The 24,796-nt window shown below is 44.0% G+C and overlaps 1 protein-coding gene across 1 annotated transcript in view; it reads left to right on the top strand.

Moving 5' to 3' along the window:
• The window catches only part of LOC132406765 (mediator of RNA polymerase II transcription subunit 12-like protein), a 689,991-nt gene that overhangs the window by 495,117 nt on the left and 170,078 nt on the right, over positions 1-24,796 (top strand). Inside the window, exons 18-22 of the mRNA XM_059992729.1 lie at positions 273-275; positions 649-767; positions 15,579-15,722; positions 20,838-21,001; positions 24,183-24,314. Coding sequence (XP_059848712.1) covers positions 273-275; positions 649-767; positions 15,579-15,722; positions 20,838-21,001; positions 24,183-24,314 — 562 coding nt within the window. The remainder of the gene's footprint in view (positions 1-272; positions 276-648; positions 768-15,578; positions 15,723-20,837; positions 21,002-24,182; positions 24,315-24,796) is intronic.

Genomic DNA, 24,796 nt, shown 5'->3' with positions numbered 1-24,796 from the left:
GGGATTGCTGGCCAGTGCAGCTCGAAAGGCTGGAAAAGCCTATTCTGTGCTGTATCTCAGCCAATCAATCAATAAGATGATCCATAATACGATACCTAAAGTTGCCTCCTATAGCGGGGGAGCTCAGGACCAGAGCACACAGACTCAGAATAGAGAGACATCCATTTAGAATAGAGATGGGGAGGAATTTATTTAGCCAGAGAGCGGTGAATCTGTGGAATTCTTTGCCGCAGATGGCTGTGGAGGTCAAGTTATTGAGTATATTTAAAAAGGAGGTTGACAGGGTCTTGATTAGTCAAGGTCTTGAAAATTACATAAGAGGGCAGGAGAATGGGGTTGACAAGATAATCAATCAGCCTTGATGGAATGGCTGAGCAGACTCGATGGGCTGAATGGCCTCATTCTACACTTATTGTATGTTTTATGGTCTTATCATCACCACTTGTCCTAATAATTCCCCCCCCCCATACCCTCTATACAACGTAAGGTAAGCTTGTCTTCTCATACTCCATGTTCAATTGAAGGGTCCTGATGCTGAAACTTTAACTCTGCTTCTCTCTCCACAGATACAGTCTGAGCTGCTGATCACTTCCAACATTTTCCTTGGATATTTTTTAATTAACATTTCATCATCTTCTGTTTGTGCAGCCGGAGACGAAGGGCAGAAATCGAAGAGGATCAAACAAGAAACCCCACTAACCCTAGAGACTATTTTTGCTAAACTTCAACAACTCTCCTACTTTGACCAGCATCAGGTGACGTCTCAGGTGTGGAGGTGTTTCTTTCTCTCCCGTTGTTAGATAGCATTACCGTTGTGGTCTTAATTACACGATGCTCTGGCTCAGAACAGAGGATGATGGAGATGAGAGGTCATCGATGGCTGTTGCTCCTTTGGGAGCTAAGGGCCCAAGAGGAGGAGGTATGGTGGTTTTACAGTGCAGTCAACAACTTACTAATCCTAACCTGCATGCCTTTGGAATGTGGGAGGACACTGGAGCACCTGGAGGAAACCCACACGGACATGGGGAGAGCATACAGACTCCATGCAGCAGCAGCGAGAATTGAACCCCGATCTCTGGCTGATCTCTGGCGTTGTAAAGTGTTGCGCTAACCACCATGCTGTCATGCTTTCTGCCCAACTGGTCCATGCCAACCAAGATGCCCATCTAGCCTCATCCTATTTGACCTTGTTTGATCCATAACCCTCCAAACTTCTCCTGTTAATGTAGATGGCCATGTGTCTTCCAAATGTTGTTCATAGAACATAGAAAAGTACAGGCCCTTTGGCCCATGATGCTTTGCTGATCTTTTAACCTGCTCCAAGATCAATCTGATATTTCCCTCCCACATCGCCCCCCCACTGACCTTTCATCCATGTACCTTTCCAAGAGTCTCTTAAATGTTCTTAATGTATCTGCCAGCACCATGACCCCTGCCACTGTATTCGAATCACTCACCATTCTGTAAGAAAACCTACCTCTGACATCCCTCCACTACTTTCCTACAATCACCTTAAAATTACGTCCTCTCATTTAGCCACTGCCACCCTTGGAAAATGGTGCTGGCTGTCCATTTGATCTGTACACCTTATACACCTCCGTCAAGTCACCTCAATGACCTGGATGATAATGTGGCAAATTGGATCAGCAAATTTGCTGATGATACAAAGATTGGAGGTGTAGTGGTCAGTGAGGAAGGTTTTCAAAGCTTGCAGAGGGATTTGGATCAGTTGGAGGAATGGGCTGAAAAATGGCAGATGGAGTTTAATGTGGACAAGTGTGAGATATTACACTTCAGAAGGTCAAACCAAGGTAGAACATACAAGGTAAATGGTAGGACAGTGAGGAGTGCAGTAGAACAGAGGGATCTGGGCGTATAGATACATAATTCCTTAAAAGTGGCATCACAACAACAAACGTTTGTAGATAGGGTCGTAAAGAGAGCTTTTGGTACATTGGCATTCATAAATCAAAGTATGGAGTATAAGAGTTGGAATATAATGGTGAGGTTGTATAAGACATTTGTGAGACCGAATTTGGAGTATTGTGTGCTGTTTTGGTCACCTAATTACAGGAAAGATATTAATAAGGTTGAAAGAGTGCAGAGAAGGTTTACAAGGATGTTGCCGGGACTTGAGAAACTGAGTTACAGAGGAAGGTTGAATAGGTTAGGACTTTATTCCCTGGAGCGTAGGAGAAGGAGGGGTGATTTGATAGAGATGTATAAAATTATGATGGGTATAGATAGAGTGAATGCAAGCAGGCTTTTTCCACTGAGGTCAGATGAGAAAAAAACCAGAGGTCATGGGTTAAGGGTGAAGGGGGAAAAGATTAAAGGGAACACTGGGGGGGGGGGCATCTTCATGCAGAGTGGTGGGAGCGTGGAATGAGCTGCCAGATGAGGAGGTGAATGTGGGCTCACTTTTGACAGTTAAGAAAAACTTGGACAGGTATATGGATGAGAGGGGTTTGGAGGGATATGGCCCAGGTGCAGGTCAGTGGGACTAGGCAGAAAAATGGTTTGGCACAGCCAAGAAGGGCCAAAAGGCCTGTTTCTGTGCTGTAATAGACAATAGACAATAGGTGCAGAAGTAGACCATTCGGCCCCTCGAGTCTACACCGCCATTCTGAGATCATGGCTGATCATTCACTATCAATACCCAGTCCCTGCCTTGTCCCCATATCCCTTGATTCCCCTATCCATCAGATATCTATCCAGCTCCTTCTTGAAAGCATCCAGAGAATTGGCCTCCACCGTCTTCCGAGGCAGTGCATTCCACACCTCCACAACCCTCTGGGAGAAGAAGCTCTTCCTCAACCCTGTTTTAAATAACTGACCTCTTATTCTCAATCCATGCCCTCTGGTACTGGACTCTCCCAACATCTGGAACATATTTCCTGCCTCAATCCTATCAAATCCTTTAATTATCTTAAACGTTTCAATCAGATCCCCTCTCAATCTCCTCAATTCCAGCGTGTACAAGCCCAATCTCTCCAATCTCTCTGCGTAAGACAGTCCTGCCATCCCAGGAATCAACCTAGTGAATCTACGCTGCACTTCCTCAATTGCCAGAATGTCCTTCCTTAAACCTGGAGACCAAAACTGTACACAATATTCCAGGTGTGGTCTCACCAGGGCCCTGCACAAATGCAAAAGAACATCCTTGCTCTTGTATTCAATTCCCCTTGTAACAAAGGCCAACATTCCATTTGCCCTCTTCACTGCCTGTTGCACTTGCTCATTCACCTTCATTGACCGGTGAACTAGGACTCCTAGGTCTCTTTGCATTTCTCCCTTACGTAACTCGACACTGTTCAGACAATACTCTGCCCTCTTGTTCCAGCTTCCAAAGTGGATAACTTCACATTTATTCACATTGAATGACATCTGCCAAGTATCTGCCCACTCACTCAGCCTATCCAAGTCTCCCTGTATTCTCCTAACGTCCTCTTCGCATGTCACACTGCCACCCAGTTTAGTATCATCAGCAAACTTGCTGATATAGTTTTCAATGCCCTCATCTAAATCGTTGACATAAATCGTAAAGAGCTGTGGTCCCAATACAGAGCCCTGTGGTACCCCACTAGTCACCTCCAGCCAGTCTGAGAAACACCCATTCACTGCTACCCTTTGCTTTCTATCTGCCAACCAGTTTTCTATCCATGTTGAAACCCTGCCCCCAATGCCATGAGCTCTGATTTTGCTCACCAATCTCCTATGTGGCACCTTATCGAATGCCTTCTGAAAATCTAGGTACACAACATCTACTGGCTTACCCTCGTCTAACGTCCTTGTTACACCCTCAAAAAACTCCAACAGATTAGTCAAGCATGATTTGCCCTTGGTAAATCCATGCTGGCTCGGCCTAATCCTATTTCTGCCATCTAGATGTGCCACTATTTCGTCCTTAATAATGGACTCAAGCATCTTCCCCACGACTGACGTTAGGCTAACAGGGCGATAGTTCTCTGTTTTCTCCTTCCCTCCCTTCTTGAAAAGTGGGACAACATTAGCCACTCTCCAATCTTGAGGAACTGATCCTGAATCTAAGGAACATTGGAAAATGATTACCAATGCATCCGCAATTTCCTGAGCCACCTCTTTTAGAACCCTCGGATGCAGACCATCTGGACCCGGGGATTTATTAGCCTTCAGTCCTACCAGTCTACTCATCACAGTTTCTTTCCTAATGTCAATCTGTCTCAATTCCTCTGATATCTTATGTCCCTGGCCCATCCATACATCTGGGAGATTGCTTGTGTCCTCCCTGGTGAAAACAGATCTAAAGTACGCATTAAATTCTGTTGCCATTTCCCTGTTTCCCATAACAATTTCTCCCAATTCATTCTTCAAGGGGTCAACATTGTTCTTAACTATCTTCTTTCTCTTCACATAGCTAAAAAAGCTTTTGCTATCCCCTTTTATATTCCTGGCTAGACTGAGCTCATACCTGATTTTTTCTCTCCGTATTGCTTTTTTAGTTAAGATCTGCTGCTCCTTAAAACTTTCCCAATCATCTGTATTCCCACTCATCTTAGCCCTGTCATACTTCTTTTTCTTTAATGCTGTACAATCTCTGACTTCCTTTGTCAACCACTGTGGCCCCTTCCCCCTCTTTGAATCCTTCCTTCTCATTGGAATGAACTGCATTTGCATCTTTTGTATTATGCCCAAGAATATCTGCCACTGCTGATCCACTGTCTTTCCTGCCAGGGCATCCGCCCATTTAACTTTGGCCAGCTCTTCCCTCATGGCTCCGTAGTCTCCTTTATTTAATTGCAACACTGACACCTCTGATCTGCCCTTATCCCTCTCAAATTGTAGATAAAAACTTATCTATCTATAAAAACTTATAATGTTCTATGATTCTCTGGTTCTCTCATCCTCCTTCACTCCAAAGAGAAAACCCCTGTATATTGTTACTAGACTTGCCTCAACCACTTGCTCTGAGAGCTAATTCTATCCTTGCAACACCCTCTGCATGAAGAAGTTGCCCCTCAGGTCCCCCTTGAAGTTTTCCCCTCTCCCAAAACTTGCCGTCTAGTTTTCTATTCCTGTGTGCTTTCACTCTAGCTACATCCCTCATAATTTTGTACTTGTTTATACTGTTGCCCCTCTGACTCCAGTGCTCCAAAGACTACCAGGCAACTTTGCTATTAACAAAAGGAAGTTTACTACCAATACCGGGAGGTTTAGCATTTGTTCAAAAGGAGAGCCTCATAGGCGTCCATTTGGGCTCATTCCGGAAGTGAGAGCAGAGTACAGGGAATTAAGTAAAAATACAGAAAGGACAAGTGGGGTGGCTATTGTTGGGAGTAGACCAGTGGGAGTGTCAGGCTTTGGCTCCAAGGAGGCTTCAGCTTGAAAGAGGCGTTGGCTCTGGGTCAGTTCCTTCTTTCTCACTATAGCTAGTGTAGTAAATGGCCACTGTGTGTTCTTAATGCTGCATGCTGGAGTCCTGGCAGATCCAGGGCCTCCCAGAGAACTACATCTGCATGAAGTGCATCCAGCTGCAGCTCCCTGAAGACCTTCGGCTTGTACTGGAGCGTGAGGAGTTCATCGATCAGATTTACAGGGAAGAAGTCACCCCGAAGTCGCAGAAGGCGAGTAGCTGGGTGACTGTCAGGAGAAATGGAAAAGTGAATAGGCAGTTAGCGCAGAGCACCACTGTTGCCATTCCCCTCAATAATAAGGAGAACCTCATGGAGACCAAGTTACTGGAACTGAGCACGGGTCTGTGGTGCACAAGGAAAAGAGAGAAAAGGGGAGCGGAAGTGATAGGGGAATCAATAGTCAGAGGAACAGATGGGAGCTTCTGTGGATGTAAACAGGAGACCCAGATGGTTTGTTGTCTCCCAGGTGCCAGGGTCAGGGACATCTTGGATCATGTCCCCAGTCTTTTAGAGAGGGAGGGAGAGCAGCCATATGGCTAGGTACATATTGATACCAATGACCTAGGAAGGAAAAGCAATGAGGACCTGAAGAGAGAATTTGGAGAGCTAGGCAGAAAGCCGAGAAGTAAGCCCTCCAGGGTAGTAGTCACACACCAGTAAGGGTAGAAACAGGATGATTTGGCAGATAAGTGTGTGACTGAGAAGCTGGTGCAGGGGGCAGGGCTTCAGGCTCTTGGATCATTGGGATCTCTTCTGGGGGAGGTATGACCTGTACAAAAGTGATGGGTTGCACCTGAACCCAAGAGGTACCAAAATTCTTGTGGGCAAGTGCATTAGAGCTGTTGATGCGGTTTTAAATTAATTTGGCGGGCGTTGGATGTGCAAACCGGAGTGCAGGGGCTCGGGATAGAATAGCTGGTAAGAAAGATAGAGTGCAGTCTGACTGTCAGGAAGGGCAGGCAGATGATTGGACAAAATTGTAGCCAGCAGGGTGAATATCAGTGCAGTAGGGATGCAGAATCAAAAAGGGTAGCAAAGTGTTACATCTCAATGCACAGAGTATAAGAAATAAGCTGGATTATCTAGTTGCACTTTTACAGGTTGTTGGGTATTGTGTCCATCACTGAATCATGGCTGAAGGATGGTTGTAGCTGGGAGCTGAATGTCCAAGGCTACACATTCGATCAGAAAGGTAGGAAGTTCGGCAGAGAGGTTGGTGTGGCTCTGCTGGTAAAAAAAAATGGCTTCAAATCATTAGAAGGAAGTGACATAGGATCAGAAGGTGTTGAATCCTTGTGAGTTAAGGTAATAAACTTCAAGGGAAACTGGACCCTGTTGGCAGTTGTGTACAGGCTTCCCATCAGCTGCTGGGATGTGGACCACAGATTATGATGGGAAATAGAAAAGGAGTGTCAAAAGGCAATATTATGATAGTCTTGGGAGATTTCAACATGCAGGACGATTGGAAAAATCAGTTTGGTAATGGATCTCAAGGGAGTGAATTTGTTGAAAGCCCACGAGATGAGTTTTTAGACAATTTGTTGTTGAGCATTCTAGGCATTCTTCATCTATACTGGTTTGAGTGATATGTATATATATATTGAACTGGAAATGATTAGGGAGCTTAAGCTAAATGAACCCTGAGGAGACAGCACAATATGATTGAGTTCAACTTGAAATTTGATCAGGAGGAAGTCTGACATAGCAGTATTTCACTGGAGTAAAGGAAATTACAGTGATATGAGAGAGGTGATGGCCAAAGTTAATTGGAAAGTCATGCTGGCAGGGATGACAAGAGAGCAGCAATGGCACGAGTTTCTGGGAAGAAAGTTGAGGAAGTACAGGATAGTTATATTCCAAAAATGAAGAAATACTTAAATGGCAAAATAGTACAACTGTGGCTGACAAGGAAAATCAAAGATATTGTAAAAACAAAAGAGAGAGCATACAACAAAGCAAAAACTAGCAGAAAGATAGAGGATTGGGAACCTACAGAGAGCAACTAAAAGAATGATTAGGAGGAAAAAGACGAAATATGAAAGCAAGCTAACAAACAATATCAAAGTGGATAGTAAAAGCGTTTTCAAGTATGTAAAAATAATAGAGAGATGACAGTTGGATATAGTACCGCTGGAAAATGAAGCCAAAGAAATAATAATGGGGGACAAGGAGATGGCGGGTGAACTAAATGAGTATTTTGCATCAGTCGTCATTGTGAAAAACATAAGCAGTGTGCCAGATGTTGAAAGATGTGAGGGAAGAGAAGTGAGTGCAGTTACTATTACAAAGGAGAAGGTGCTCAAAAAACTGAAAGACCTAAAGGTACATAAGCACCGAGATCAGATGAACCCTAAGGTTCTGAAAGAGCTAGAGCTAGAGGTTGTGGAGGCATTACTAATGATCTTTCAAAAATCATTGGACTCTGATAAGGTTCTGGAGGACAGGAAAATTGCAAATGTCACTCCACTCTTTAAGAAAGGAGGGAGACAACAGAAAGGAATTTATAGACCTGTTAGCCCAACCTCAGTGTTTAGGAAAACATTGGAGTCAGTTGTTAGGGAAGAGGCTATGGTGTATTTGGTGACCCAGGACAAGAAACGATAAAGTCAGCATGGTTTTCTAAAGGGAGCATCTTGCCTGACAAACCAGTTGGAATTCTTTGAGGAATTACAAGTGGATAGATAAAGGATGTAGTGGATGTTGTATATTTGGACTTTTAAAAGGCCTTTGTCAAGGTACCACACATGTGGCTGCTTACCAAGTTAAAAGTCCATAGTATTACAGGGAAGTTACTTGACATGGTTAGAACATTGGCTGATTGATAGGAGGCAGCGAGTGGGAATAAAAGAATCCTTTCTGGGTGGTTGCCAGGGGCTAGTGGTGTTCTGCTGGGATCACTGTTGGGACCGCCTCTTTTTATGCTGTATATCAATGATTTAGATGATGGAATAGATGGCTTTGTTGCCAAGTTTGCAGATGATACGAAGATTGGTGGAGGGACATGTCGCGTTGAGAAAACTGGTAGGCTGCAGAAGGACTCAGATTTGGAGAATAGGCAAAAAAGTGGCAAATGAAATGCAGTGTTGGAAAATGCATGGCCATGCTCTTTAGTAGTAGAAATAAATGTGCAAACAATTTTCTAAGTGGGGATAAAATGCAAAAATCTGTGATGCAAAGTGACTTGGGAGTTCTTGTGCAAAATACCCTAAAGGTTAACTTGTAGGTTGAGTCAGTGGTGAGGAAAGCAAATGGCATGTTAGCATTCATTTCAAAATGTGTAGAATGCAAGAGCCTGGATGTGATGCTGAGGCTTCGTAAGGCACTGGTGAGGTCTCACCTTGAGTATTGTGAACAGTTTTGGGCTCCTTATCTGAGAAAAAGATATGCTGGCATTGGAGAGGGTTCAGAGGAGATTCACAAGGCTGATTCTGGGAATGAATCATATGAGGAACGTTTGATGGCTCTGAGTCTGTACTCACTGGAATTTAGAAGGATGAGGAGGGGATCTCATTGAAACTTTCAAATGTTGAAAGGCCTAGTCAGAGTAGATGTGGAAAGGATGTTTCCCATGGTGGGTACGTTTAGGACAAGAAGGTGCAGCCTCAGGATAGAGGGACGTTCATTTAAAACAGAGATGTGGAGAAATTTCTTTAGCCAGATGGTGCTGAATGTGTGGAACTTGTTACCACAGGCAGCTGTGGAGCCCAGGTCATTGGGCGTATTTAAGGCACAGCTTGATAAGTTCTTGATTAGACATGGCATCAAAGCTTACAGGGAGAAGGCCGGGGAGTGGGGTTGTGGAAGAGAAAAATGACTCAGCCCTGATAGCATGGTGGAGCAGACTTGATGGGTCAAATGCCCGAATACTACTCCCATGTCTTTTGGTCGTATGGTGTTATGATGGGAAGCTTTTAGTGATTCTCTTTATGCTGGTAGACCTTGGATCCTACCCCTACCACTCATTCACCACTCCTCCTCTGCATGTCCCTCTGCCCCAGTCTTCACTCTGCACCTGAACCGCACCATCAAGGCCATTCTCTCTTCTCACCGCTCCTATTGAGAAGGAGGTGCGAAATCTTGGGTGCCATTCCCAGGCTCAAGAACAGTTATTGCCCTTCAACCATCAGGCTTCTGAACTGGCATGGAGAACTTCTGTCACCTGAACTCTCAACTGTTTCCATAATCTATGGACTCATTTTTCTGGACTCTACAACTCATGTTCTCAGCTGTATTTATTCATTCATTCATTCATTCACATATTTCTCTACTGTTTCATCTATTGTTTTATTTTTGTATTTGCATTTTGTCATCTTTTGCATATTGGCTGTTAGTCAGTCTTTGTGCGTAGCTTTTCATTGATTCTATTGCATTTTTTGTTCTACACTGAATGCCTGCAAGAAATTGAAGCTCAGAGTAGTATATAGTGACATACATGAATTTTGATAATAAATATACTCTGAATTTTGAACTTTGAACTTCAGCTGCCTTCAACCTCCCTGGTGTTAGAGTTGATGAGATTAAGAGGTGTGGGCAAGTAACTGTGTTCCATTGGGTGACTGGAACACTACAGGGGGGCCACAAAAGCAAGTATGTTACAGCTCGGCGCACCGGAGTACAATGTTCAATCCCGGCGTCCTCTATAAGGAGTCTGTATCCTGTGGAATGTGTGGGTTTTCTCCAGGTGCTCTGGTTTCCTCCTGCTGTCCAAAGACATACGGACTAGCAGGCTAATTGGTTGTTGTAAATGGTCGTGTGATTGAGCTAGGGTTACTTTGGGGTTGCAGGGCAGCTCTAAAGGCTTGAAGGGCCTATTCTGAGCTGAATCTCCATAAATAAATAAAGGATATAATTATTATCGACTTCCACCTCATAGTGCTGCTCAACACTGAAATCCTTCTGTCAAAATCCTTAACTAAGAAAGGATGTGCTAACACTGGAGAGGGTTCAAAGGAGGTTCACGAAAATGATACCAGGATTGAAAGGCCTATCATATGAGGCGGGTTTGATGGCTCTGGGCCTGTATTCACTGAAATTCAGAAGAATAAGTGGGGATCTCATTGAAAACTATCAGATGTTTAAGAGGCTCGACAGAGTAGATGCAGATAATATGTTTCCTGTTGTTGGGGAATCTAGATCCCGAGCACACTGCCTCAGAATTGAGGGATGTCCATTTAGAATGGAAATGCGGAATTTCTTTAGTCGGAGAGTATTGACTGATTAGAATTTGCTGCTACAGGTGGCTGTGGAGGCCAAGTCAATGGGTATATTTAAGACAGAACTTGATAGATCTCTTGATTCGTCAGGGTACGAAGGGCCACGGGAGATGGCAGGAGATTGGTGCTGAGAGGTAATTGTATCAGCCACGAAGAAATGGCAGAGCAGATTTGATGGGTCCAATGGCCTAATTATGCTCCTGTGTCTTAAGGTCTTATAGTCTAAAAATAAAGCTTGATGTTTCTGCAAACCTCTGTTGGTATTGGTATTATTTCATCATGGCCACGTATACTGAGATACAGTGAAAAGCTTACTTTGCTTGCCTACCAGCCAGACATGTACAATGTAAGCACATACACGTGGTAAATAGGTAGACAAAGTACAGAATATAGCTTAAGAGTTATGGGGAAGTGCAGCGAAGGTGGACAAATGAGGTGCAGTGGGGCATGACAAGATAGGTAGATCAGGAAATCAAGAGTTCAAGATTTTGGTGACCGTGGCAAAGAAGTTGTCTGTAAGCCTGGAGGTAGGAATTCCCAAGCTTGGTGAGTAGAGAGAATGCTTGTGATGGGGAGACTCTGAGACCAGAGGGCACAGCCTCTGAATAGACGAATGTCACTTTAGAACAGAGATGATGAGGAATTTCTATAACCAGGGAGTGGTGAATCTGTGGAACTCATTGCCAGAGATGGCCGCGGAGGCCAAGTTATTGGTTATATTTAAAACAGACGTTGTTTTGATTAGTAAGGGTGTCAAATGTTACCAGGAGAATGTGGCTGAGTGATATAACAAATCGATGGGCCTAATGGCCTAATTCTGCTGAGATGTCTTACGGTGGGGTCTTTGACTATCTGCTTGCTTCTCCAAGGCAGCAAGAAATACATCCAGTGGGGAGGCTCTGTTTTTTTGATGAGCTGAGCTCTGTGCAGTTTCTTGCTGCAGTTCATATCCTCCAACTTAATAAGAGGGATCTTATGCACTCAATTTCACTTCCTTTATTAAAACTGGTGACCACAGCTGCTGTTTGTGATGATCACACATCATGCAGCAGCTCAGAGCTATGTCTTGAAGGATTATACTGCAATTTCTGCATTACAGTCTCCTCACTCTTTGCTATAAAAAATAAATCCGCCTCAGTTGAATAATGATCAAATATCAGATGTTTTTTGTTTAAGCAATCGCATTTCCTGTGGAGATGTTATTTATTTATTTAGCTGCAGCATGGACTAGGCCAGAGGTCGGCAACCTGCGGCTCCAGAGCCACATGCGGCTCTTTGATCTCTGTGATGTGGCTCCCCGTGGTTTGTTAGCTTTTGAAATGTAATTCGAAATTTGAGGATTATGGTGATCTTGTACAATATGAAAACTTTGCGGAGACACCGTTTCCTGGCACATCCGATCCGGCTCACAATTAGCCACCGTTCCGACTAAGGGAGATAGCCTACGGGGGTTTGTGAGTACGTGTCTTTTGGAGCATCCGCGCCCACGGGGACGGGTTGAGGGAGGCTTTAAAGCAAGGCTGTTTAGTTCGAATAAAGTTACCTTTGACTGCAGTCTTTATTTTAGCGCTGCGTGTAGCGCTACACCGCTACAACGTGTTTTTTATCGCTATTAATATACATCACAACTGCCAATGCCTGACACCCGCCAGTGCGCGCTTTCTTTTAATTCTTCGATCCAAGGTAGGCTAACTATGTAGTAACCTTCAACCCAACGTCTTTTTTTCGGAGTTCAAAATGTTTTTGTTGCATGCAGAAATGTAATTTCGTTTTCTCTGCAGGAGTTCATCAATTTCAAAAATGCAACACATTATAGTTTGTTTATACATAGCATAAAGGCAAAAAAAACCCCGTTGTATGCAGTGTTATTTCATTTTGTGGCTCCCAGTGTTTTCTTTTCTGTGGGAAATGGGTCCATATTGGCTCTTTTAGTGGTAAACGTTGCCGACCCCTGGACTAGGCCCTCCTGCACCTTGATCCACGTCGCCCAGCAATCTCCTGCTTTAATCCTCGGCTAAGGGACAATTTATAGTAGCCAGTTAACCTACCAACTGGCACTGTAGGAGGAAACTGGGGTGTCCAGAGGAAACTCACGCCGTCACTGGGAGAATATACAAACGCCTTACAGGCAGCAGTGGGATTTGAACTCTTGTCGTCTGCACTGTAAAACGTCGTGCTGATCAGTACACTACTGAAGGCACCACTGCAAATCAGGACTCACGTTAAATGATTTGAATTAGGTTCAGATTAGTTATCCTATACACTGGGCTGCAGTGAAATACCTCGCTCAGTGTACGTTACGACGATAAATGTAACAATAAATATAGTGATGAGTGATAAACAGCTGAATGGTGCGAAGATCTACCATCAGATTTCTGAATGGACAATGAGGCAACAACTGAACATTATCATTATCTTTTGTTCTCTTACACAGTCAGTCACCATCGGGACGAAGTGTTTAAATAACAGCAGCTATCATATACGTAACAATTTATAGTGTACCCAAAGGTCATTTGATACTCCTGAAGATTTGAGACTGAGCCACACAGGTGACATTAGACCAGATAGAAACATAGAAAACCTAAAGCAAAATACAGGCCCTTTGCCCACAAAGCTGTGCCAAACATGTCCCTACCTTAGAACTACCTAGGCTTTATGAATAGCCCTCTAGTTTTCTATTTAATATTTTTCTATTTAAAATAATAGAATAATAATCTATTTATTAAGCTCCACATAGCCATCCAGGAGTCTCTAAAAAGACTCTATTGTTTTCACCTCCACTGCCACTGCCTGCAGCCCATTCCACGCACTCACCACTCTCTGCGTAAAAAACTTACCCCTGACGTCTCCTCTGTACCTACTTCCAAGCACCTTAAGACTGTGCCTTCTTGTGTTAGCCATTTCAGCCCCGGGAAAAAGCCTCTGACTATCCACATGATCAATGCCTCTCATCATCTTATACATCTCTATCAGGTCACCTCTCATCCTCCGTTGCTCCAAGGAGAAAAGGCCGAGTTCACTCAACCTATCCTCATTAGGCATACTCCCCAAACCAGGCAACATCCTTGTTAATCTCCTCTGCACCCTTTCTATGGTTTCCATGTCCTTCCTGTAGTGAAGCAAGTCTTGGGCTGTGTTTTAAAGGAGAAAAGTTGGAAGCAAGGAGAGATTTAGGGAGGGTGTTCCAGGGAACCTAACGTGCGTAGGGCTAGCAGCCAGAAATCGAACAATTGAATTCAGAGAGACTCATACGATCAAAACTGAAGGAGTGTTGGCACAGTGGAGGATTTTATAGTGAGAGGAGTTCACAAAGAGGAAGGAGGGGGAGAGATCTTGGAATGATTCAAAAACAGTGAAGGGAATTTTAAAATTGAACTGTTGCTTTAGATTGACACACAGAGGAAAGAAAAAATATCAATTCAAGTTTAACTGTCATTCAACCATACATGATTGAATACAGCTAACCAAGACAGTGTTACTCCAGGGCCGAGATGCAGAACACAGTGCCAACAGTCATACTCAGCACAAAGCACACATAGCACGTACAAGATAGCAAGAGCATAAAGTAAGGTACAACCACACAATAAGATAGTCCAGACCCAAACCACCACTGCCGCAGAAATCTGCAGTCGACCACAGTAGAGCTTGTTTGTGCGAGGGAAGGGTTATTGTTAAGTTTCCTGACTTCAAAATGTTAAACTAATTCAAAGGAAAACAAGAGAGCCTGGAATGCGAGTCTAACTTTGTGTTTTGTTTTAAGTGAGTTGCCCATGTATTACATGGTAGAGTGATGCAACTCATGTATTTATCCACATCACCTGTAATGAATTATTTAGAGAGCAAGAATGCTTACTCAAACAATATATTTACAATATTACTCAAATACTACTGAAGTATTAAGTACATTGATCTTGGAGTAGGTTAAAAGATTATCACAACATGATGGACTAAGGGGGCCTGTACTTTAAGGTACTGTACTGTTTTATGTCTGTATGTTCTGTGCTTTACAGTAAAAATCTCTTGCTTTAGGAGTAGAAGTTCTCAGCTCGAAGATTCAGAGAATGTTTTTAATAATGTGCATTTTGTTGAGATTGGGTTACTGAAAGGCGGCAGCTTGCTTCAGGTTACCTCGGTCTGGGTGATACATATAAAGCACTTGAGTTCACTGCCGCTGTTGCTGTCAGTGTTCACTTCAGTTTGTGTTAAACTTTCATGAAGAATGTGAACGACCTGCTTTTGCAAAGGTTCCAGCACATTCCGTTGCAGATACCGGATGGAGGTCTTAAATAGTGGGAGGATTCTGACGGACTTGGATTAACCAGTGCTGAAAACATTGTTTTGTGCTGAAATTCAAGTTCAAGTTTATTGTCATTCAGCCATATACTTGTACACAGCTAAACGAAACATCATTCCTCCTGGGTCAAGGTGTAAAACACAGCATATCTAGTTACGATACAGCAAATACAGTCACAAAGTTATGATTAGCAGAGGCCTCTGAGACACAAGGCCTGAAGATTGACAGGGTGACATAAAGTGAGAGGTGCGTGTTTATGTAAGACAGTATAATGTTCTGGACACTATTATAATGAAACAAGCAGTCATTTAAATGTAGGAAACAGCAGCAATAACAGATGAAAAGTGGCCAGTGCAGGATGAGGGTCAGCCTGTGAGTTGGGGAGGTGGGGTAGGGCATTCAGACGGTGTGTATGGGTGCTGGGGGCAGCGGGGTGTTAAGAAGTCTAACAGATTGGGGGAAGAAGCTGTTACCCAGCCTGACAGTTCTGGTTCTTATACTGCGGTACAGTGTGCCCGATAGTAGGAGGTCAAAGAGATTTTGGGAAGGAAGGGAGGGGTCTTTGACAATGCTAGAGGCACTGCATATGCACTATATATCCTGAATTTCTAACTCCTGTTTCTAATTCCTAACTCTTGCTAGGATACCACACTGCATTCATTTCTAATGTTCTTACAGATTTCCAGTAATGTCCTGGAACAAATCACAAGCTTTGCCTCAGGAACTTCATACCATCTGCCTTTGGCTCATCACATCCAGCTTATTTTCGATATGATGGAGTGTGCCCTTAACATCAACGGTCTAATAGACTTTGCTATCCAGGTAAGCTTGCAATCTGGATTGTTCAGGGGATAAACCAAGGATTTATGATGGAGTGATTTCACTCTGGAAGAATCTCGGGGCACCATGGTAGAGTAGTGGTTGGCGCATTGCTGGGGTTTGATTTTCGCCGCTGTCGGTAAGGAATTTGTATGTTCTCCCTGCGACTGCTTGGGCTTTCTCTGGGTGCTCTGGTTTCCTCCCACAGTCCAAAGACCTGCGGGTTATGGTTAGTGAGATATGGGCATGGTATGCTGGTGCTGGAAGAGTTGTGACAGTTGTAGGCTGTCAGCATGATCCTCGCTGATTCAATTTGATGCAAACAGCGCATTTCATTGTCTGTGATAAATAAACCTAGGCGAATCTTTGTCATTTCATGGGAAATCGCTTCACTGTTGTATTCCAGGGAGTAGAACAGGTAATCTGCATTCTTATGGAGCATCTCTGACCTGAAATGATAATACCATAAGATATAGGAGCTGACTTAGTCCATTCAGCCCATCGAGACTGTTCCATTTATTACCCCTCTCAACCCCATTCTTCTACCTGCTCCCCTAACCTCTGATGCCCTGACTAATCAAGAACCTATCAACCTCCACTTTAAGTATACTCAATGACTTGTCCTCCCCAGCCCTCTGTGGCGATGAAATCCCCAGATTCACCACCCTCTGGCTAAAGAAATTCCTCTTCATCTCTGTTCTGAATGGACTCCCCTCTATTCTGAGGCTGTGCTCTCTGGTCCTAGACTCCACCACTGTAGGAAACATCATCTCCACATCCACTCTATCTAGGCCTTTAAATATTCAGGTTTGTTTTCACAGTCTACATGACTTAGGTTGTTGCTTTGCAGGAATAAAGCAATGCAAGGACATGAACTTAGTGGCCACTTTATAAGGTCCCTCATTGAGTGTGTGTTCGTGGTCTTTTGCTGCTGTAGTCCATCCACTTCAAGGATTGAGGCATTGTGCTTTCAGAGATGCTCCTCTGCACACCACTGTTGTAACGTGTGGTTATTTGAGCTACTGGCACCTTCCTGTCAGCGTGAACCTGCCAGGCCATTCTCCTCTGACCTCTCTCATAAATAAGATGATTTCATATACAGAGCTCCTAGTCAGTGGATGTTCTTTTTGTTTCTCGCACCCTTCTCTGCAAACACTAGAAACTTGTGTGTGAAACTCCCAGGAGATTAGCAATTTCTGAGATACTCAATCTACCCTGTCTGGCAGCAACAATTATGGTCAAAGTCACTTTGATTACATTTCTTCCCCATTCTGATGTTTAATCTGAACAACAATCGAACCTCCACCATGTCTGCATGCTTTATGCTTTATGTTGCTGCACATGATTGGCTGATTAAATAGTTGCATTATCGAGCATTACAGGTGTACCTAATAAAGTGGCCATGGTGTGTAAAAGGCTCTCAGTTAGATAAGATGCAAAAAAAATAGAAATAACAAGATAATGTTTCTGGGTTCATGGACCATCCAGAAATCTGATGACGGTGGAGGAGAAGAAGCTGTTTCTGAATTGTTATTCTGTATCAAGCCCCCTTTCAAACCACTTTCATAGGGAGGGTGAACATCCAGAAGTTATTGTGCTCATAGGCATGAAGGACGTGGGTAGCAAAAGGGATGAGGTCCTGTGGAGTGATTATTGGGAGTCAGGGAAGAATTTAGGAACAGCAGGATTTTGAGCGTATTAATCTCTGGATTGAGTGTGGAACGAGCTGCTGGCAGAAGTGGTGGACGCCTGCTTGATTTCAGCATTTAAGACAAGTTTAGATAGGTACATAGATAGGAAGGGAATGGAGGGCTATTAACTAGGTGCAGGTTGATGGAACTTAGCACAGACTAGATGGGTGAAGGGCCTGTTTCTGTGCTGTAGTGCTGCATGGCTCTTCTATGACTACTTCTGGTGCCAAGTGCAAGTGAGGGTAAGAGTTGGAGGACATGGCAAAGGAATGTGTGGCTGAAAAATTGGTGTAGGGGGCAGGAATTCAGATTTTTAGACCATTGAGATTGCTTCTGGGGCAGAGATCATTTGTACAAGAGAGACAGATTGCACCTGAATGAAGGGGGGGAGGGGGTGCGCGTGGTGCTGTTATCCTGGCAGATAGATTTGGTAGTGTTACTGGTGTGGGTTTAAACTAAATTGGCAGCAGGGTGGGATCCCAACCAGCAGAGTGGCAAATAAGAGGCTAGAAATTTATGCAGAATTCACTGATAGCAAGTTGAATAGATTTAACAGGCAGGAGAAAGGTCAGGAACAGGGAAAGCCAACAGGGTTAAATTACATTCATTTCAATGCAAGATGTCTGTCAGGTAAGGTGGAGAAACTTTGGACTTGGATAGCGACCTGGGACTGGCAAATTATAGCCATTACGGAAACAGAGCTAAGAGTAGAACAGTACTGGCAGCTTATTGTCCTGGGGTGCAGGTCCTTAAAGTGGTAGAGGTACACTGGCTTGATGCTAGAAAGTAAGAGAGCAATGATAGAAATTGATTTCCCTGCTGGAAGCCGGTCACTAGTGGTGTGTCTCAGCAGCTGGTCCTGGGCCCACCGTAGTTTGCAATCGATATTAATAATTTGAATAAGATTGTACGAGGCACAGTTGGTAAGTTTGCAGATGACACGAAATAGGTGGTATAGTGGACAATGAAGAAGGTTATCAAAATTACAGGGAAGTTCTGATCAGCTGGATAAGAAGGCTGAGGAATGGCAAATGGATTTTAACCTAGATAAGTGTGAACTGTTGCATTTTGGAAAGTCAGCTCCAGGTAGAACTTCCATAGTGAATGGCAAAAGCTCTTGTGAGTGTTGTAGGATGTAAGTGCAAGTACGTATTTCCCATAAAGTGGAGTCACAGCTAGATAGAGTGGTGAGGAAGGCTTTTAGCATGCTGGCCTTCATAAGTCACACATTGAGTCTAAACGTGGAGAGGTCACTATTTAGTTGAACAGGGCTCTGATGAGGCCACATGTGGAGTATTGTGTTCAGTTTTGGTTGTTCTGCCATGGGAAATATATTATTGAACTGGAAAAAGTGAAGAAAAGACTTACAAGCATGTTGACAGGATTTGAGGCACTGAGTTATAGGGAAAAGTTGGACAGATTAAGTCTTTATTCTTTGGAGTGTTGGAGACTCATATGTAATCTTAAAGAAATGCATAAAATCATGAGGGACACTGGAGGAGTGAACACACTTGGTCTTTTTTCCAAAGTTGGGCTATCAAGGACTAAAGGTTTAGGATGGGAGGGGAAACAATTAAGAAGATCTTGAGGGGTGCCTTTTTACACAAGTGTTTCTATCTATGTGGAAGAGGATGTGGTCAAAGCAGGGTTAATAACAATTTTTAAAAGACATTTGAACAGGTACACAGATTGGAAAAGATTAGAAGTTTATGGGTCAAGTTTGGCCATATGAGACTAGCTTGAATGAGGCATCTTGGTCAGCCTAGAACAGTTGGGCTGAGTGGCATGTATCCCTTCTGTGTGACTCTATGTGGCTTAGGTCTAGTAGCTAATTGACTTATCAATCGGCATGTCTTTAGAATGTGAGAGGAAATGAGAACAGCTGGGGTGAGCCTTTGTAGCCAGAGGGATGTAACCCCCTGGGTCACCTCAGGCTCGCTCACACTCGTTCTCGTCTAGGGGGAGCAGCCTTCGGCCCCGCCAAACTGGGTAATCAGCTGGTGTGGATGCTGTGTGATGTCCCCGCCTCACCCAAAAACAGATAGTACACCATATGCGGTTAAATGAGTACAATTTATAAAGGTTACTATAACTAAGTGATTAATAATGATACAGTATATATGAAGAGAAACAATAAAGAAAAGGCGCCAAACTTATCAAAGTCCAAACCACTTCATACACAACCGTTGGAGCTCAATTTCTGAAGTCTTCTGGCCACCATTCGATCCCCTCCGAACTCCTCAACTCGCAGCTCAGGACCCTCCGAGTGGTCAACCAAGCACATCTAGCTTCGTGCCCCCCTCCTCGGAGTACCTCCCGGCCTCGGACCCCCGCTTGGGGTCCGATCCTCGCCCAGCTTACAGCATTGTGTCCTCCCTCTCAACCCCCTCGCGCCGATCTCCCCAAAAGCCCATCAACAAAAGCTTACATACTCAGAAGAAAGAACATTAATCTCCATTTGGTTTACAAAGGAATACAATTCTCCCAGCACTCTCTCGCAACAAAGAAACATTCCTGCTTTTAACAAAACAAAAGAAGCCCTTTTGATTACATACACAGTAACAAAGAAAAAAAGAAGAAACCCCCTTTACAGGGAGAACATACCAACTCCACACAGACAAAACCAGAGGTCAGTATTGAACCCATATCTCTGGAACTGTGCGGATGCAGTTCTGCTAGCTATGCCACCAATTTGTATGACAACAAAAAACCTTTTGCTCTCACCTCTGCAAAGTGTCGGAACTGTGTTCTCTGGTTGTTGGCCATCCACTCATTGGAAGTACTTCAGAAGCACGGGAGATTGCAGACCCTGGAATTGGGAACAGGCTAAATAAACACTAGGAGTTGGAGTTAGACTTGGAGATGGTCTAACTCCAAGTTAGTCTTGGAGTTCCTCCAGTGTCTTGTATGTTGCATTGGAAATGCCTTGTTATCTATACTATCAAAATCCTTCAGGAACTTGGCAGGTTAGACAGCATCTATGGAGAGAAATGGACAAGTCAATATTCCTTGTCGAGTTTCTTCATCTGGACATTTGAAATATTGACTGTCCATTTCCCTCTATAGATGCTGCCCAACACACTGAGTTCCTCCAGTGTTTAGTGTGTTGCTCCAGATTTCAGCATCTGCAGTCTATTGTGTCCCCATCAAAATCCTTCACAGTTTTGAAAATCTCTGATAACTCTCCCTTGAAATTTCTCTGCTTTTTTCAGAAAATGGCTCCCCCCATCTCTCTATGTAACTGAAACCCCTCATCCCCTCTCCCATTCCAACAATCCCTCCTCCCCTGCAAAACCTTCATACCCTGAAGTGCACTGTCCACAGCTGGGCTCCATACTATTGCTGAAGTCTGAACCGTGAACTCTGGAAGTTTGAACTGGATCAACTGCATATCACATGCTCTAATCCTGTGTGTTTAATGCCTCAGTTGCTGAATGAATTAAGTGTGGTGGAAGCTGAGCTGCTGCTGAAGTCTTCAAGTCTGGCTGGGAGCTACACAACAGGGCTGTGTCTGTGCATCGTGGCTGTGCTTCGACGCTACCATTCCTGCCTCGTGCTCAATCCCGACCAGACAGCACAAGTGTTTGAAGGGTGAGCTTCGCAGTTTTGTTGTCCGTATGATGTATAAGGGGTGCAGATCGGGTAAATGCAAGCAGACTTTTTCCACCGTGGTTGGGTGAGACTAGGACTAGAGGTCATGGTATGAGGGTGAAAGGTGAAATGTTTAAGTGGAACATGGGGAACTTTTTCACCCTGAAGGGGTCGAGAGTGTGAAGTGAGCTGCCAGCTGAAATGGTGGATGCAGGTGCGATTTCAACATTGAAGAGAAATTTGGATGGGAGGGGTATGGCGGGCTATGGTCTGGATGCAAGTCGATGGGACTAGGCAGATTAATAGCCAGCACGGATGAGATGAGCCAAACTGCACTGTAGTGAGTATGATTCTCTGATCTCTGAAATTTCTACAGATTCCTTAGTGTGCAGAAGTCAGTCAGGGTTGCAGTCTAAAGTTGGTTATAGAACATTACAGCATAAGAACAGGCCCTTCGGCCCACAATATCTGTGCCATGATGCCAGATCTAACTAACCTGTACATGATCCACATTTCTCCATTCCCCAACGTCCATGAGCCTATCTTATAGCTTTTTGAATACCATTATTACATCTCCCTCCATCACCACCCCATTCTCTGTATGAAACAAAATCTTGTCCCATACATCTCCTTTAAACAAGTCTCCCCTCCTCACTTTATCCTTTTTTTTAGAGATACAGCATGGAACAGGCCTTTCTGGCCCAATGAGCCACCCCGTCCATCAAACCACCTATTGAACCCTAGTCTAATCACAGGATGATTAACAGTGACCAATTACCCTGCTAACTGGTACATCTTTGGACTGTGGGAGGAAACCGGAGTACCCAGAGGGAACCTATGCGGTCATAGGGAGAATGTACAAACAGACAGTGGTGAGAACTGAACTCCAAACTCTGACGCCCCAGGTGTAATAACATCATACTAACTGCGCACTATTACAGAACTCAATGCCCTCCAGAATTCAACAGTTCTAACTTTTGGAAAAGATTGATGCCTCACATAAATTTTCTAAGCTCCTCTCCGATCTCCTCTCAGTCTCTTAGGTTCCTGCGAAAACAATTAGAGTTGTTAACGATGTAAAAAGCTAGAAATGTTGCAGCAGTCGGCTAATGAAGTGAGAAAAAAAAGTTCAATATTGTCAAGTTTATTTTTAAATTTGTTTTAGAGACATGTGTAACAGGCCCTTCCAACCCAGAACTCCAGACCACCACCCATGTGAATAACTAACCTAGTAACCCAAACCTCTTGGGAATGTGGGCAGAAACTGGAGCACCTAGTGGAATCTCACGCCGTCCCAGGGAGAATGTACAAACTCCTTACTGACAGCGGCAGAAATTGAACCTGAGTCGCTGGCCTTGCAATACTGTTACACTAACTGCTACGCTACCATGCCGACTGATTTGGATCAGTCTCCATCACACAGACTGAACTCCACAACTTTTATGAAAAAGATATTGCTCTTCAGTCACAGCTGTCCATTCTTGTCACCGTCTGTCCACCATATTCCCCCCTTGACCCCTCCCACCCACCATTTTCCATGCTTCCCTCTGTCCCCCAGAATCCTGACGAAAGTTGGTTTCCTCTGGCACTCTCCCAAAGGAATCAAGGTGTTAATCATGGCTTACCACTCACTGAATGCGTTCACCTCTGCTCACTGACTCAATAACCACCCCTGTGTCTGTTTCTAAGTCTTTCACTTGGTGTGATACCCTTCTCATTAAATCTCGCTTCATAGAGCTTAATACTTCATACTTCGTAACAGAAGTCAAGCTTATCTTCAATGTGCTGTAGGTGCAGAGGAATGATATTATTTAAGCAGCATTTGGATTTTGGATTGGAGTCAGTCTCCACTACTATCAGTTACTTCCATAAGACCATAGACTGTAAGGCATAGGAACAGAATTAGGAAGCACTACTACTTCCTTAGGATGATGAGAAATATTGGCATGTCTATGTTGATATTTATTGAAGCACCATAGAAAGCATCCTATCTGGATGCATCGTAGTTTGGAATGGGAACTACTGTGCCCAGGACCACAAGAAACTGAAGAGGGTTGAGGGCCCAGCTCACTGCATCATGGAAACTAGGCTTCTCAGTCTACTCTTCTCACTGCATTAATTAAGCAGGCAACGTGATCAAAGCCACCCCCCCCCCCCACCCACCCTGGACATTCCCTGTTCTCCCCTCTTTCCATTAGCAGTAGATACAAAAGCCTGAAAGCACACTCCACCAGGCTTAAGAACAGCTTCTATCCCCTGTGTTATCAGACATTTGAAGGGGCCTCTTGAACAATAAGATGGCCTTATCATGGCCTTAGAGCATAACAGATCAGAAGACATGGGGGCAGAATTTAGCCTACTGAGCCTGCTCCACCATACAATCATCCCCCTCAACCTCTTTGTACTGCTTTCTCCTTGTAGCCTTTAACACCCTTACTAATCAAAAACCTGTCAACCTCTGTATTAAGTGTATCCAATGACTTGACCTCCATAACCACCCACAGACCTACCACCCTCAGGCTGAAGAAATTCCTCCTCATCTCTGTCCTAAAGAGACAACCTTGTACCTCATTGTCTACGTGCACTGCACTCTCTCTGTAAGTAACACGATATTCTACATTCTACATTGCTTTTCCCTGTATTACTTAAATTCTCTGGATGCTTTCAACAGAGAGTTAGATAGAGCTCTTAAAGATAGCGGGGTCAAGGGATATGGGGAGAGGGCAGGAACAGGGTACTGATTGTGTATGATCAGCCATGATCTCAGTGAATGGCGGTGCTGGCTAGAAGGGCCGAATGGCCTACTCCTGCACCTACTGTCTATTGTATCAATGTGGTGAACTGGATGAGATTGCAGAACAAAGTTTTTCGTTGAACCTTTAGATTTAAACAGTGATCATGATGGCACAGCTGCAAGCAAATTCTTACTAAAAATGGCGTGAGTGGTGAGGCAGAAAGGTTCATAGCTTCAGAGCTTGATCCAAATGGAGCTTGCCAATGTTTAACCTTTTTTTCTAAATCCACGGACGCTACCTGAATGGCCAAGTATTTCTAACACTTCCTGCCAGTGCTTACTACTAAAAGGTCTGAAATATTAAGTTGAGGAATCAAGAATAGGTTGATTTTTTTCAGGTCACAGACGGATTCTTCTAATTTCCTTTCTGCGTCTTCTCTCTTGCAGACTCTGTGGGGTAGTAAAGCACGTTGTCAATCCTTCAGAGTGCTCCTCTCCTGAAAGGTGCATCCTGGCCTACCTGTACGACCTTTATGTATCCTGCAGCCACCTAAGGAGCAAGTTTGGTGATCTTTTCAGGTGAATAACTACACTTCCTCAACACCTGGCAATGGCACCCTTTTCTTTTAAGGCTGCAGAAGCGTTACTTTGGTTAATTTTTTTTTAACCAACCGTCAACGTAAAATGACAAGTTCAAAGAACTTAATAAAATAGTCACTAACACAAGACGTTCTGCAGATGCTGGAAATACAGAGTTATGCATACAGAATGCTGGAAGAACTCAGCAGGTCAGGGAGCGTTCAAGGAAATGAATAAAAATGAATGCTTCGGCCCGGGACCCTGCTTCAGGAAGGGAGGGAAGGGAGAAGAAGCCAGAATAAGAAGCTGGAGGAGGGGAAGGGGTACAAGTAAAAAGGTGATAGATGAAGTCAGGTGGGTGGGAGAGGGAGTGAAGTAAGGCGCTGGGAGGTGATAGGTGGAAAAAGCAAAGGGCTAAAGAAGTAGTAATCTGATAGGAGAGGAGAGTGGACCATGAGGGAAAGGGAAGGAGGACTGGCACC

The sequence above is a fragment of the Hypanus sabinus genome, chromosome 2, assembly GCF_030144855.1.
Source record: "Hypanus sabinus isolate sHypSab1 chromosome 2, sHypSab1.hap1, whole genome shotgun sequence".
Taxonomy (NCBI): domain Eukaryota; kingdom Metazoa; phylum Chordata; class Chondrichthyes; order Myliobatiformes; family Dasyatidae; genus Hypanus; species Hypanus sabinus.
The sequence above is the reverse complement of the archived record's forward strand: the minus strand, read 5'-3'. Positions and strand labels throughout refer to the sequence as shown.